Source organism: Vanellus vanellus (assembly GCF_965231255.1).
Source record: "Vanellus vanellus genome assembly, chromosome: 4".
NCBI lineage: Eukaryota > Metazoa > Chordata > Aves > Charadriiformes > Charadriidae > Vanellus > Vanellus vanellus.
Window position 1 is genome coordinate 58,023,369 of NC_138909.1, and position 14,517 is coordinate 58,037,885.

Sequence of the window (14,517 nt, forward strand, 5' to 3'; positions counted from 1 at the left end):
AATAAACTTGAATGCCCATTCCCACAACTGGTAGACTTTCCTGTGTCAATTAGGTCTGTGATCTTCATTATTTAAAAAAAAAACAAAACTAAAACTTTAGGATGTTCCTAAACGCCCTAAGTATGAATTTCTTGTCATATTGTTACAGATGCATGGTTGCCCACACTTTTTCCTCAGTGAGGAAATCAGTTTCAGTAATTCCCGAGTGTTTCCTTTCCCACTCTCCCACATCTGGCCATTTGTTTTTGCCTCTCCGCCACCCCCTGCATTTTTGCAAGCTTTTAAAACCAGATCAAATCCTCAGACTGAGAGGTATTATATACCACTACTGGGGACTGAGCAGTCAAGAACAATCATAGCGGGAGTATTGCTGCCAAATGCTTTGTATCGTTAAACTGTAGTCTTAGGAAAACATTTTGAGAGCCATTGTACTCCCTAAAAAAGTATGCATAGTTAAGTGAAACTCAAGAAATTATTTAGGAGAGACAGTAGGAAGATTTACTTAGCAATTTCTAGGAGAATGGTTTACCCAGAATTATTTCATGGGTTTTGTTTACATGTTTGAAGATCCAAGCTGGAATGAACAGCCTTTGCATTTTATATTCTTAATGCCAATTATAGCAAAAGGCAAGAGTCAAACATTGAAGCTACCTACCATTTTTAATCAGGACAATTAACGGTGTTGAAATGGTCTTCCATCAAATAGATACTTCAGATTAAATAATGTGACCAGCTACTTTTTTGTTATTTGCAGACAAGGTGAAGAAAAACATACCTAGCTAAATCAGATGACATTATCTGCTGTGTTATTCTTCTGTTCCCTTAGATGCCCTCTTCACCTTTTTAACTGCCTTTATCTTTTCTGCTTTCTTTTCCTTTATGAAGTTCAAATGCTTGCGTGCTTATATATAGTGCATTCTTGGTATCAATCACACTATTATATGTATTGTTCCCTTCCTAAAGGGTCAGTTTGGGGCTGTACTGTAATTTAATACTCACATGAGAATTCAACTTGAGTTCAGTAGTTTGTATATGTACCACATTCAGAGTTGATTGAGTTCTAACCTTTAGCTGTTTTTCAGATCTCCGTTGTTATTCATAACAAGTGCTTTTAAGTCCTTCATTGATTTTTTCCATTGTACTGAATTTAAAGTAATCAAAAGAATGCTAGATGAAAGCAACAGAACTGTAGTACTATTTGAAGGCTTTTTTCTTACCTGGATGAGTGAGACAATGTATTTACTTTTTCACTCATGCAATGCTTTGCTCCAAGAATAACGTTCAGAAAGGATTGAGAATCTGTACCCATCCAATCCTTTTACTTCTGATAGCGGAAGATAAGAGTCAGATTACTACTCACTTTATTATTACTTAGTTCATGAATGGAAAGCACAGAGTATATTGCACAATCGTTCCGCAAAATGAAGAATATGCGTACACTGCAGCCAACCTCCTTCAGCTAAAAATGAACTTATAGAGAGAGGAGCCAGCCCTACTTAGATACGAAATGAAGAAAATTCCAGTCAGGTCTTTTGTGAACAGGTAACATTCAGGCTAATTTAGCCATTGATTTCTGTAATGGGAAAAAAGTTACGAATATTTGTTAGAATAGTAGAAAACTAATTTGACTTTCTAAAAGTGAGAATGTAACTGGGAAGTCTAATTCTAAAATTTATATGTACCCAGTCAAGGAACATAAAAATCTACCACTTGTGTGTGGTGTTAAGAGTTACCTGTAAATCAACATAAAGACAACTAATCAGTGAATAGCTAATACTCAGCAAGCAACAAGAAAAGGAATTTCAAAATATCCAACTAGATTGCAAAATTCAGCTTTCACTTAAAACTACAAAACCTGGATATTTAAAAACATTCAAATAACTTACTATTACTACTATTTAAAAGAAAAAAATGCAAAGGTGTTGAAGTTAGTTTCTGAAAATGTGGGAAGTATTCATGTTATGCAAGAGACCAAGAATACAGGTAACAAAAAAATTTCTGCAAACTCTACTCTTCGTACATTTCCTTCACAGAATCTTCAAATTCACAAATTGCTTTCACAGACTGTTAACTAAACTATCATTTAAGCACAATCAAGCACATTTTAAAATACTGCCTAATATTTCTGCAGGGATTCTTAAACTTTAACTTGCAAGAATTAATTATCCATAACAGGCCCGTTGTTTAGATGCTTTGTTAATTATATTGTTTGTTTTGTAACAGTCTCAGTTCAGCTCCCAATCGCTATCTACTCTTCAGCAGATTAATAATTTCTGAATCAGAGAAGCTCTGTGAAAAGATCACAGAAAACATCTCAGCTCTACAAACACTGAACATGAGTGGTCTCGTCTAAGGTCAATAGTGAGTCAGGGAAGGGAAGGTCCTATTTCAGCTCTTTGCACAATAACTACTCTGTAGGTAAACAGGACTCTTCAGTTCAACAACACTAACAGATCTTAACCTTTTCAAGCATATGTATTTATTTAATTGCTACGTTTAAATCAAAGATATTTCCTATGAATAACTTTTGCAAAGAAAGTACAAAAAGATTTCCTTTGTTTCTTCTCTGAATCACTAGCATTAAAGTGAAGCCTGCCGTAACCATTTCACTCAAAGGAAATAAAACAAAGAAACCTCTATTTCATTGCTAAGAAAGCAGAGCTCAGAGGCTCCCACGAGCTGTTAACTTCAAATTATTCAAACGAACTAAACAAAAAATAATCACTGTAGTCACCAAGGACTATAATGTGGCTGGCCCTTATGTGAGACACGTTCTAAGGCTGGGAAAAACAATTTCTACTCACTACGACATGGCTCATGTGAAATTCAGATGTAAATGAAGGCCTGGCTTTCTGCAGGAGAAAAAAAAATACAAAATTGTTCCATTCTTGTATGTTTTAGGCTGAATTTACTCAAAACTCAATGCACAATAATAAAGAATAACCAGAACCCTTGCTTCCCTTGTCCCTAGAACCTCACTCATCTATAAAACAGATGATAGGCTATTTAGGAAAATATATACTGTTAGCAGCCCCTTTGCTGAAAAGATAACATCTCCAGGTAGATTACACAACACAGGGTATCTACGTATCAGGTTACATGACAAAAGAAGAGCCAGTGCTATTTTTCTTCTAACTGTAGAATGCACAGATTAAGTTAAATTTTCTATTACTTCAGCACCTACAATTCAAACCAAATGTAAGAAAAAGTTGTGATAATTAAATACATGGAAAAAACTTAGTCTTATGTACTTTTAGGGTTCATCATTACACTAGTTAAACTGACCTAAATCCACTCAGTTAAACCTGCTATAACACTGTGAATTAGGCTATATATGCAGAAGATCTATTATTTTATTAATACTTATCCCAGTTTTTTTCCACCCATTTCAAAGGGCATTTGATAAGGTCATTATTTACCTAAAAGGTTTAGAACTGCTTAAAAACAGCGCAGGTCAGAGCAAGTCTAGCTTGTACCCTAACAAGCTTCTACCAGTTAGTTTCTACCCTTAGGATGGCCTGATATTTTTTAAGGTTTATTGATAAAATACATAATTATTTATCCACAGCCTACATTCCATCCTTTCTGTTTTTCCTGTTTTCTCAGCATGAAACTGACTCAATGATCTTAAAGGTCCCTTCCAACCTAGATGATTCTATGATTCTTCAGGGGAAGTATCTACAAGACTTTGTTGATAAATATGACATAACATGCAAAGAATGCATGTGGTATGTGAAAATTTGATATATTTCTCATACTCACTGTTTACATGCAGAATACTCAGTTTGCCTTCTAAAATGAAAAGTATAATCAGGCAATTAAACATTTGTTTTTTGAACTTTAATCTATATACAGCTAGGACTATAAATTTTATTTTGGTAAGTAAACCACACAGACTAATTTTTTTTTTCTACAATCTACCTTAAAAGAATCTGAGCATTTATTGAATATTTCTACACATAATCAGAGAGTAAAGAAAAGCTGACCATAACAGGTGTCATATAGACAGGTACATCCATTCTGTAGTCAGTGGGATTTTTGCCTTATTAGGAACATTATGCCACACATGATTTTTGTCTAAGCAAGCACAGGACTTGTTAAGTACCACAGGTATCATCTAATTAGCCTAGTAAATCATTACTATTAGAAGCAACTATTAAAAGACATGATACTTATTCAATGAACACACCACAAAAGATACAGTACATATATTCACAGTATTCTTAGAATGACCAGACCTAAGATTAATTTGTCAATATAATTGAGTAGTTTTGAGTTTATCCATGTGAATAAACAAGAAAACAATAGTAATCTAGTAAGTTTCAAGGTTTTCTTTGCAGAAACATGATGTGTCTTTGTACCTAGTTATGTAGAAGAATTCACCTATGGAACTGAGACAATCTATTTTACCATTTTATTAGTTTATTTAACTTTCATCTAGTTTGGCTTGTAAATATGGTTATTATTTTCAGTTACAATTTGCAGTATCCAGTATTATAGGATTCCTATGGTCCTTGAAACCTTTCGGAGCTTTCTATTTGACTCCTGTTCCATCTAAACCACTGCTCATTGTCACAAAAATTGAGATTTTCCTAACATCTGTCCTCAGGAGCATCTGATTTGCAAACCATGATGAGCAAAATATTTATATGCACCTATTTTCCCCCCTATTTTAATTACTTTGACAAAACAGACCTCACTTCTGCACTTGGATTTGCATCGCGCTGTTCACGATTTTCAATGGGGATTAGTGCGATTTATGGTACTGTTGATTTATAGTATATTAGTGGGGCATGAACAGGGTCATCCCTTGCTCCAGCCGCGCTCCAGCCGTGCTCCAGCAGCGCCCAGCGCCCTCCGCCCCGACACCACCCCGGCACCCGGACACCGCCCCGGGGCCCAGCCGGTCCGATTTGCTTTCCGACCGACCACGGGCTCAGCAAGGTTATGACCAGCAACAGCGGCTCCGAACTCCACAGGACTCCGCAGGACGCCGCCCTCCCCACCTCTCCACCTGCCAGCTCCCCCTGCCCTCTCACACGCGGCCGCCGCCCCTCACGCCAACGGCCGTAACGGCCGCTGCGTTTCCCGCCCCCGCCCTCGGCCTGGCGTCACTGCCGGAGCGGCCCAAAATGGAGGCCGGCGCCAGCGGCGGCGAGCCGTTACCGAGGCTTAGACGCCCTTTGCGGCGAGGGGCAGAGCCCCGCCACCCGCTGCTGCCGCAGCCGCCTTTGGGGGCCGGCGGGACGGCCGGTGGGTGGTGCCGGGGGCGCGGGGCTCCCGCCGGGAGAGGAGGGGAGCGGAGCGGAGCCAGGCTGTGCGAGGCGGGCGGTGTGACAGGAACGGTCGGGCGGGGAGCGGTGACAAGCAGCGCTGCCCCCGCGGCGGGAGCGGGGAAGGGTGACGGGCCCTGCTCACGGTAGGGGTGAGGGGGCTCCTCGGTAAAGGGGCGCGTTGCCCCGTCGGCGGGATGCTGGTTGCTTGCAGCCAGCACGCCTTCCCTCGGCTATCGGCTTCTAACAGCGAGTTGGGTGCGAAGAGGGAGACGAGAGCTGTGTAAAACGTGGCAACCGCGGATTTCTTGATGGGGGTGTTTAAATGCTTCAGACCCAAGCTCTAGTAGACGAGGAAGAATATAGGAAATAAAAGATAAAAATGCCTGTAAACTCCAGCAGAGCTGGTAGTACACTCAGCTGGTGATAGTAATGCATGTGGAGGAGCCAGCATACATTACACTGCTGGAGGCTCACAGGCCACCAATAACTTCTGGTGATAAAATTCAAAGTATGAAACATCAAAGGCACCTTTGACAGCTTTTTCGACAGTGTGTATAAATATTGAGTGTGTTGATTGCTGTCATACACACAAATACGCTCTCTGATCGCTCGCTCTGTTGTCTTGCTCTCTCTAAAACAAGGTATGGTGATGAGGGGAAAAATAAAAGATACTTTTCTGCATAATGGTGGTTTTAGTTTACCTGCTGAAGGTATGCAGCGTGAATCAAGCTGATTCCTGAAACTGAAGTTGAAAATCTCTTGTGAAGTAACTGCAGTTGAGTACAAGAAAATTCTTTATGCCTGAAATTGGTTTGGAAATATTAACATTAACAAAAAAGGTTACAAATAAATCAGTAATTGGAAATACCACCCTGATTTTCTATATGCTAGATTAATAAAAATGCTTTAATAACAGCAGGAGATTTTTAATTAGTTAATTAAGCCTTACAAAGTCTGGTCAGCTGTTAATTTCCTAAAAGGGTACACAGACACAGTATGTGCTGATTGTTACTGCTTTTTCGTTTTATCAAAAGGTACCTTGCTTAGTCTGTTTTATTTCAGGGAATGTGCAGAGCGCTCTAGAATACTTTCTCTGTAATACAAAGTGTATTATACTGAGTGTAATAATCTCCAAAGATAAATGAATTAAAAGGATAAAGCATCATGTTTTACGTAACTATAATCATACTCCATGTAATCACTGGCTTTAGTGCTATAATTATGTTCTTATTTACAGAAGAGTCTACAGCTGTAGAAAAGAAGAGGAAGCCTCTTACCAGACTGAATATTCATTCTGCATTCTGGATTTTGGCATCGATTGCTGTGACATACTACTTTGATTTTTTTAAAACTGTTAAAGAAACTATTCAAGCAGATAGGTAAGGTACCTTTTCTTACAAAGAAAGTTGTGTTTTCATCTCACAGTCATATTCAGTTTGTTACATCTGAACACTGTGTTTTAAATCTTGGATAAACAAGATCTGCAATAGGAATAGGGAGCTGGGACTGTTCAGCCTGAAGAAGAGAGGTCTTGGAGGGATCTTATCAATATATATGTATACCCAAAGGGAGGATGCATAGAAGGCAGAGCCAGGCTCTTTTATGTGGTGCCCAGTGACAGGACCAGAGGCAATGGGCACAAACTGAAACATGGGAGGTTCCCTCTGAACATCAGGAAACACTTTTTTTACTGTGAGGGTGACCGAGCGCTGGCATAGGTTGCTCAGAGAGGTTGTGGAGTCTCCATCTTTGGAGACACTCAGAAGTAATCTGGACACAGTCCTGGGCAACTGTCTCTAGTTGACCCTGCTTGAGTAGAGAGGTTGCACCAGATGACAGCCTAATTTTTAAGTGAATACAATGCTGAAAATTTTGCTATAATTATGTTTTCTTTAGGCTCTTTTGAGCCATCTGTGTTCATGCAAAATTTGTTCTAATAGCAGGATGTTTTAATACTGTACCTTCAAGTTTACACTTAAGTACAAGAAATTGCTGCCTGTTTTGTTGAAAATGTTGGGGTTTTGATTTTATATTTGTAATCAAAAAAAGCTGAAATTAATCTTTAAATGTCAAAATGAGGTTTGTTTCTCTAGAAGTTCTCTAGACTTCCTTGAGTAGATCAGCAAAACATTAGTGAAATAATTTACATGAAGTAATTTCTATTTCTGTTGTATTAAATTATTTTCAATGGGATTGAAGGGTCTTAAATATTTTTAGATAGCTTCACCTGGAAGTGCTTTTAAAACTCTCTCATTGTCATTATTGTATCAGTACATGGAAGCTGAACAGGGCCTCACTCTGTGCTGTGACGTTCTCTGGAACTGCTCTTCCAAGCTGGTCTAGATGTGCTGTACATCTGGTTGGCTGTGGGTGCATGCAAACTAGTGATATGATCCAGGATATGATCAAAGTTTTGGGTGGCCCCATCTGTTCCCTGCAGGACCCTGTCTTCCTGCATTGCTTCTTTAGGTAGACTACGGCAACTGCTTTCTTAATGCAGGTTTCTTAATTGGTAGTACTGAGGTACCAAAATAGCACATATTTGCTGTACCATACCAGAGCGAATGTCACCTGAGTAGAAAGATACTTGATTACCCTTTGTTATTTAGTAATCAAACTGTTGTAATAAGAATTCACTTTTTATAGTTTTTATTTGCTAAATACACACTCAGATAAGTATAAGGTTTTTATTAAAGTGCACCTTCCTCCCAAGTTGTCTTTCACATCTTACTCTTGAAGTATGTCCTCAAAGAGGCTCAAAAGTGTGTCTTCCTAAGTAATTGCATGCCCTGTGTTTTCTTGATACTGAGTTTGAAATGCTGGATTTCTCTATGGTTTTCTTTAGCTGCTATAAAGAAAAATCTTTATGCTTCTTGTCTGTTAAATTTGAGAGTTCATAAACTTGAAACTTTATTAGCTTTCCACAACATTTCTGTTGCACAAAAATCAGTAGTTTAATTTATAGTGAGAAGCACAGTTGCAACAGAGCCTATTTTATTTCATTACTGACATCGTATTTTTGGTGTGGTAGTGTAGTAGATCACTGACAAGGTCTGTTGCATTGCATTTTCAAAACATTTGAGGGAAAAATAAATGACAGGACTGCCACATTGCAAAATTAAACTCAAGTATTTATGTATATTAGACAGCTTTAGAAGGGCAAAAGTGTTTTGTAGAAGTAATTTAAGAAAAAGACGACATGATCTCTAGGCCATTCTGTATAATTAACAGGTGTTACCTGTTCTGTCTCTAGACTATTGAGAAGATAATTGTGTGTACTGCAATATGACTGTGCTTAACATGCTTTCTCCCTACAGTTGGTGGTTTGCCTCTGGCAGTTGTTTATTGGCTGCATGTTTATCTGTTGCCTTTTACTGCATACTGTATCTTGAGTGGTATTGTGGAATTGAGGACTACGATGCACAGTATCCAGCACTGATACCTATCACAACAGCTACCTTTATTGCAGCAGCAATTTGGTAAGTTCAAACATTGTGTACAAACTTCTGCTAAACCTGTGCAAGTCTAACTGTGTTAATGGGCTCATTTTATAAAAAGCGTAATTTCTCTAATTCTACTAAGTGTAACGGTGACAATACCTGTTCTACCTAGCATCATTTCTTCTACTTTCAACATTCATCCACAAAGCAAGAGTTGCAACTCTCAAAACTGTGTATTAAGTGTACTTGTAGATGTACTGGATCTTTTCTGTCTTGAAAATTTATGAGAAAATTGAAGTTCTTAGCCTTGTTAGTATAAATTGCTCAGCTCTGACAACTATTTGTGAGGTTTTCAAATTAAGACAAATTTCTCTGTAGCTGAGTAAAAATTATGCCTGATTAATTTCTAATACAGAGTTCTTCATTATCAAACAATCTATAAATAGCAAACATATACTGAAATTTATACTTCTGACTATTGTTATATGAGCTTTAAGGGTTTATATCTTGTCAGAGAACGGTACTTTCAGAGCTACTTTATTTATGAGATTATAGGAGTCAGAATTGAGCAAATGCACGTGAATGAAAAAATTACATACGTGTATGCATGTACGTATATGTATTCAATCTCTGCATGAAAACTGGTTCTCTCTTTAAGTTTAGGTGTTGTATCTGAATAATGTCAATCAGTATTTGTTGCAGTGCTGGGAGAAAAGGGAAGACCGAAGAACATGAAAGTTCCATATAGCTTAGAATTAGTCAAATCCATAATTCTTTTAGTTCAGTGGTAAATTAAGTTGGTTTTCCCTGTTTCTCTTCAGTTTACTGAAATCTGCTTGGCTAGAAGTACAAATTAAGGCTTCTCTCAGTTGCCATGTATGCCCATGGAAAAATCAATAGTAGTTAATTTTCAGGTGCTTCATATACAGAGATTCTGAAAGTAAAAGGTATCTCTACCCTTGATGGGAGTGAGTGGACTTGCTCAGTGTAAACTCTGCAGCAGCTACTGAAGTTCTCAGATGAGTTGTTAGTAAATAAACAGTAAACTAAACTATGAATTTAATAGGTAGGTGCTGGGGTCTTTTAATTTTGTTTCTCTCAAGTCATAAAGAAGCAAGTATTTTTCCAGATTCAGTAATTTATATCTCGTTTTCTCTTGTGCCATGTTTTCTTTGTGCGGTTGCTATTTCCATAGTATGACAATTGAACTTACCAAAAACTTCCTGCTTTTGTTCCCAGTTTCAACATTGCCTTGTGGCCTGTCTGGTCGTTTATGACGCCTTTATTGCTCTTCATTCAGTTTATGGGTGTTGTGATGCTTGTGTCACTCCTGGGATAAGTCCTTCAGGTAAATAATTGAACTGTTCAAGCACATAAAAATATTTATCTTGTTGCATCAACTGCTTTGTTAGACATCTAAGGATTGTGAGACCATTTAAGGATTCTTCCTGTGTTTTGTGTGTGCTTTTAGAATATTGGCATTTTGTGGCATATAGAGTAACTGGAGAACATGCAAGTATGCTAAGGGGAAGAATATCCTTTTTCTCTTCTCTAAGATTCCATTCTAGACAGTGAAAAGAAGCAATTGGTGAGAATGGATGGTTTTGGGGAGTACAGGACAAATACCTGCAGCTTTTACCCAGACTGGGAAAACTTCTTAGGGAAATTGCTTGACCTGATAGTAAAGGGGAGAAGCTATTAACATCCATATGCAGCTGTATTCTCTATTTTATTTTTAATTTCTTCATCTTTAAGTATGCTGTTTTCACTTTCTGTGATGAACAGTCCAGATATCAAAAGTTCTCTAAAAAACAAGTTTTCAAAGGCAAAACCAGATATTTTGTTGACTTGAAAAATTCATTCTGAATAACTGCCACATTGGAGAAAGGGCTTCTTGCATCTTTTGTTAGGCTATACTCTTCAAGTGAATCCTGTGAAATTGAAAAAGCTTAATAAGGAAGACATCAAAGACCGCTTGTTAATTAGGGTAAGGGATGTCCCCTGTATCACAGGTGTCTACATCATCCAGTGAAGTGATTCCCTAGCAGGTCTTGTTTGGTGTACTTCCTTCTCAAGGGATTGGTGTTCTTCCTTCTCAAGGGAATGTGTGGAAGCCTGTTTGGTTTTGCTTGCCACCAGAAATCCTTTCCACTGAGGAAGTCCTCCAGCATTTTCATGAGTGCAGAAAGAAGAATGGAACAGTGATGGATTTTGAGTGTAGCCTCTTGTAGTGCCAGAGTTGTAGGCAAAAAATACTCAATTGCTGGGGCAGTGAAACACAGCTTTTGTTTGCATAAACAGACTGAAAGTAGTGTTGCATTTTTCCCCCTGATTTCTAGATATCAAGAAACCTGATAAGGAGGTAATTAACATAGGTCATACTCTGACAACACCTATAGACTTCTGAAAAATACAATGCTTACTTCAGAACCTTTTTACTGTATTATGGGAGCTTCAGTCACACTAGGTAATGCAGACTTCTTCAAATCATGTTTGTTCATTCTGTCATTAGCTCTGTTCTGTCTGAGCACTGGAAGGATATGGGGAGAGGGCCCCTTTCAGTGTGTTAGAGCTGATCGTATTAACAGACTGAAACTACCATTCTGCATTAATTTGTACTTAGAAAGTAAGAAGTACAAGTGAACTACAGCTGAATCTTATGAAAACATTCTGGTTCTCTATATGAATAGCCAAGTTACACAGAATTTATTAATTCTGTATTAGGCCAAATAATTATTGGCCTAATACTCAGGGCCAAATTATTACCCAGTGATGCAAAATCATTAACTAATCAATACCAAATTAGTACAAGATGCAGCTTGTGCAAGATATACTACCTTACAGCATTTTTGTTAAAGTTGGATTTGTTGTTTTTTTCTTTCAGCTTCATGTGAAGGACTCAAGTAACTGTTATCCTGCAAAGTGGATGTCACTTTTGTTACATTCCAGTACTTTCATTATTTCTAATACTGCTTGTTTGCTCTAACTGATACCGTAATTTTTATACTACCTGATTTATAAATCAAATGGACATTACCAGAGGTCAGCCAGTGGCTGGGAAAAAGCAACTGATTAGTAAGTAATTGAAAGATACATAGGTTTTACCTTTTTTAGTAACATGAAGCATTTCATCACTGCTTTGTGAAGCATTTATTCATATTTCAATATTAAGCAGATGGGTCATAAGTCAGTTATATAGTCCTAAATCCTATTTGGGGACTCCAGAGGTCACCTGGTCCAATTTCCTGCTCAAAGCAGCTTGATTGCTTGGTTTGAAGGTAATTGATACTTAATTCAGGTGTTGTGGGGTTTTAATGCTATATTCTTCCCATTTGAATTGACAGCTAAAATATTCTTATCTGGAATCTGTGTGTGTACTTGTAAACTTACTCATAGATCCCACAGGAGACATTTCTTTATTAAATTTCTAATGTTACGTGTTTTATCATGTAGGAAATATTACCTAATCTCTTGACTTAAGATCTTAAGGTCAGTGTTTGAAAAAAGATACAGATCAGGGTAAGGGCCTAGAAAGCTGGTTGACGTTTACATCATTGTTAATTTGGTAGTGCCATCAGTGAAATAAATTCTACTTGTGCTGATACAGTTTGTCCACAGCCAAAGATAGATGATCAAGCTGTGAATAACAATAATATGAACACTATTAACAGTACACAAGAGATTAAGAGCACAAAGTAAATTATTTTGTTGTATGAGCTATTTTTCAGTATTCAGGATGTTATTCTTCTGTAAATTAACTTTTCATTCTTGGCAGTGCCTGTTAATGAAGTTGCCATTTTTCTTCCTCAGCAATAGAGGCTGATATTAACTTAAATGCCGTTAGTCATACACAGTTGGGAAAATAAAATAACTTTGTCTCTCTGTTCACTTTGGTTGAGATACCTAAGTATCTGGAAACCAGTGCACCATTTAATTGCTAGAACATTTTATATAGATCCTTGTGTTAAATACTTTCACATCCAGACTTTTTGGAAGATCGGAGAATGTAGAAGCTGGGTATTGAAACTTGTTAAAATTTACTCCTTGCAACCGTTGCTTGAAGCCTGGACTGTTAGAGGAAACTGTTCAATTCTAACTTTAAAATTCACACCATTGCTGAGTACACAATACATGAAATGCTTAGGAATGAAAAAGACATTGTCTGTGAGCTGCTACAGTTTCATTAAGCAAAAAAGTTGCTGTTGGTATGCAATGCAAACTATCAGTCAAACCAAAATAAAATACATTTAGCACTACCGTTAAGTTGCCTGTAGAGTAAATTAACAGCTCTTTTTGTTTAAATGTAGTACTTAAGTTTTCCCAAACCAGTTGCACTTCACATTTTTAAAAGGCAAGTTGCTTATCTTCAGGTCTTCATCTTAACAAATTTTAAAAATTTTACGTCTGCATACAGAGGTACGTTTGAGTAACTTTGCTTGTTATGATATTTAAATGCGCTGTTGCTCAGGGATGCTAATTATCACTGTATTTCTATTTGTCAACTATTTAAATTCTCTAGGTGTTTTAAGTTGCCTTGTACTGTAGAATTAAAATTACTGTTTGCTACATGTTTTTTCAGATTTATTCTTCTGGATGTCTTAATAAACTTTGTACAAAAATGATCAATTATTGTTCAGTACTAATTGTTTAACAGTCTTGGGGACTGTCAGCCCATTGTTTTGCCTAGAAAATAGGTATTCGTGTAGATTTTAAATGCTGTACTTGACTTGGAGTATGTTTGTCTTTCATGACCTCTCAGCTGGGTTTATTGAAGGTGTAATACCATTCTGTTTGCCCTCTGACTACTTTGATGTCTTTTTCTGAAAACCTCAGGCAGGTATACTCACTGCCCAGAAGTCCTGCAGAGTCTTTCAGTAACAATTAAGAGTATCTAACGCAATACTCCTTCAGTTACCTGCTCAAAAGGAAGTAGTGGTGGATCTGGTTAGAATGTAAACCAATGTTTGCTGTAATTAGCAACCTGACAAAACACTGTTGCCGCTTCCAGTTCTGTGAACTCCTTGCTTTTGTTATTTTCCTTACCACCAAATAAAGAACTAAGGGCAAGAGATTAGAAAGAGGTATCTTTAATAGTTTCCTGAAAACAATTATCAGGCGGTCAAAATCGCTACCTCTACCAAAGCTTGAATGTATTAGCTGGCTGCAGACCACCATAGGTATTTTCTGTATCCATTTACATTAATTTCCCTTCAGGAGATTGTGTATCAGCACCAAGGAGCTTTTCTTCACAGGTGACAAGGGATGCTCTAGAATAGTCTTGAAATAAAATAGTCCAGACAGTGAAGATTATTTATCACAGTTTCCATAGAAGCTCTGTAAAATGAAAGTATCTTCCTTTGTTACCCTTTAAAGGTTGCATGACATAAGATAAAAGTAGGCCTTGGCGTTTCCATAAACTTTGGATAGTGATGGATGTAGCTCTGGGCTAGAGGTGTTTGAGTAGTTAATGCTTTTTGTTTATACTGCTGTTATGGGCCAGGCAGCAACGTAGGGCTATCTTTCAGTTCACTGCAGTTTTAAAAGGGAAATTTGTAGATGGCTTAAAATACCCGTTTCTTGAGAACAGGCCAAAATAAATAAAGGACATGAGCTACTAGTTCCTTATGCTTACCTAAATAGGGGATTTATACAGAATTCACTCATTCCACTCTTCTGCCATTTTGTTCTCCCTCCCTGTTCTTTAAGAGGAATGTGAACCTCAGAAATTTATATACAAGCTCAGAAATGTCCTTTGGTACTTAAGAAAAAAAAACAAACCCTCTTCACTTATTTCTGGCTCC

At 37.6% G+C, this 14,517-nt stretch overlaps 1 protein-coding gene across 1 annotated transcript; it reads left to right on the top strand.

Moving 5' to 3' along the window:
- Nucleotides 1-5,132: 5,132 nt before the first annotated feature.
- On the top strand, nucleotides 5,133-12,076 carry TMEM128 (transmembrane protein 128; the record flags this gene model as incomplete). The annotated part of the gene is made up of 5 exons (XM_082482599.1): nucleotides 5,133-5,253; nucleotides 6,514-6,655; nucleotides 8,594-8,755; nucleotides 9,956-10,064; nucleotides 11,601-12,076. The coding sequence occupies 4 exons, from the start codon at nucleotides 5,133-5,135 to the stop codon at nucleotides 10,053-10,055; spliced, it is 525 nt and encodes a 174-aa protein (XP_082338725.1). The 3' UTR covers nucleotides 10,056-10,064; nucleotides 11,601-12,076.
- Nucleotides 12,077-14,517: the final 2,441 nt, after the last annotated feature.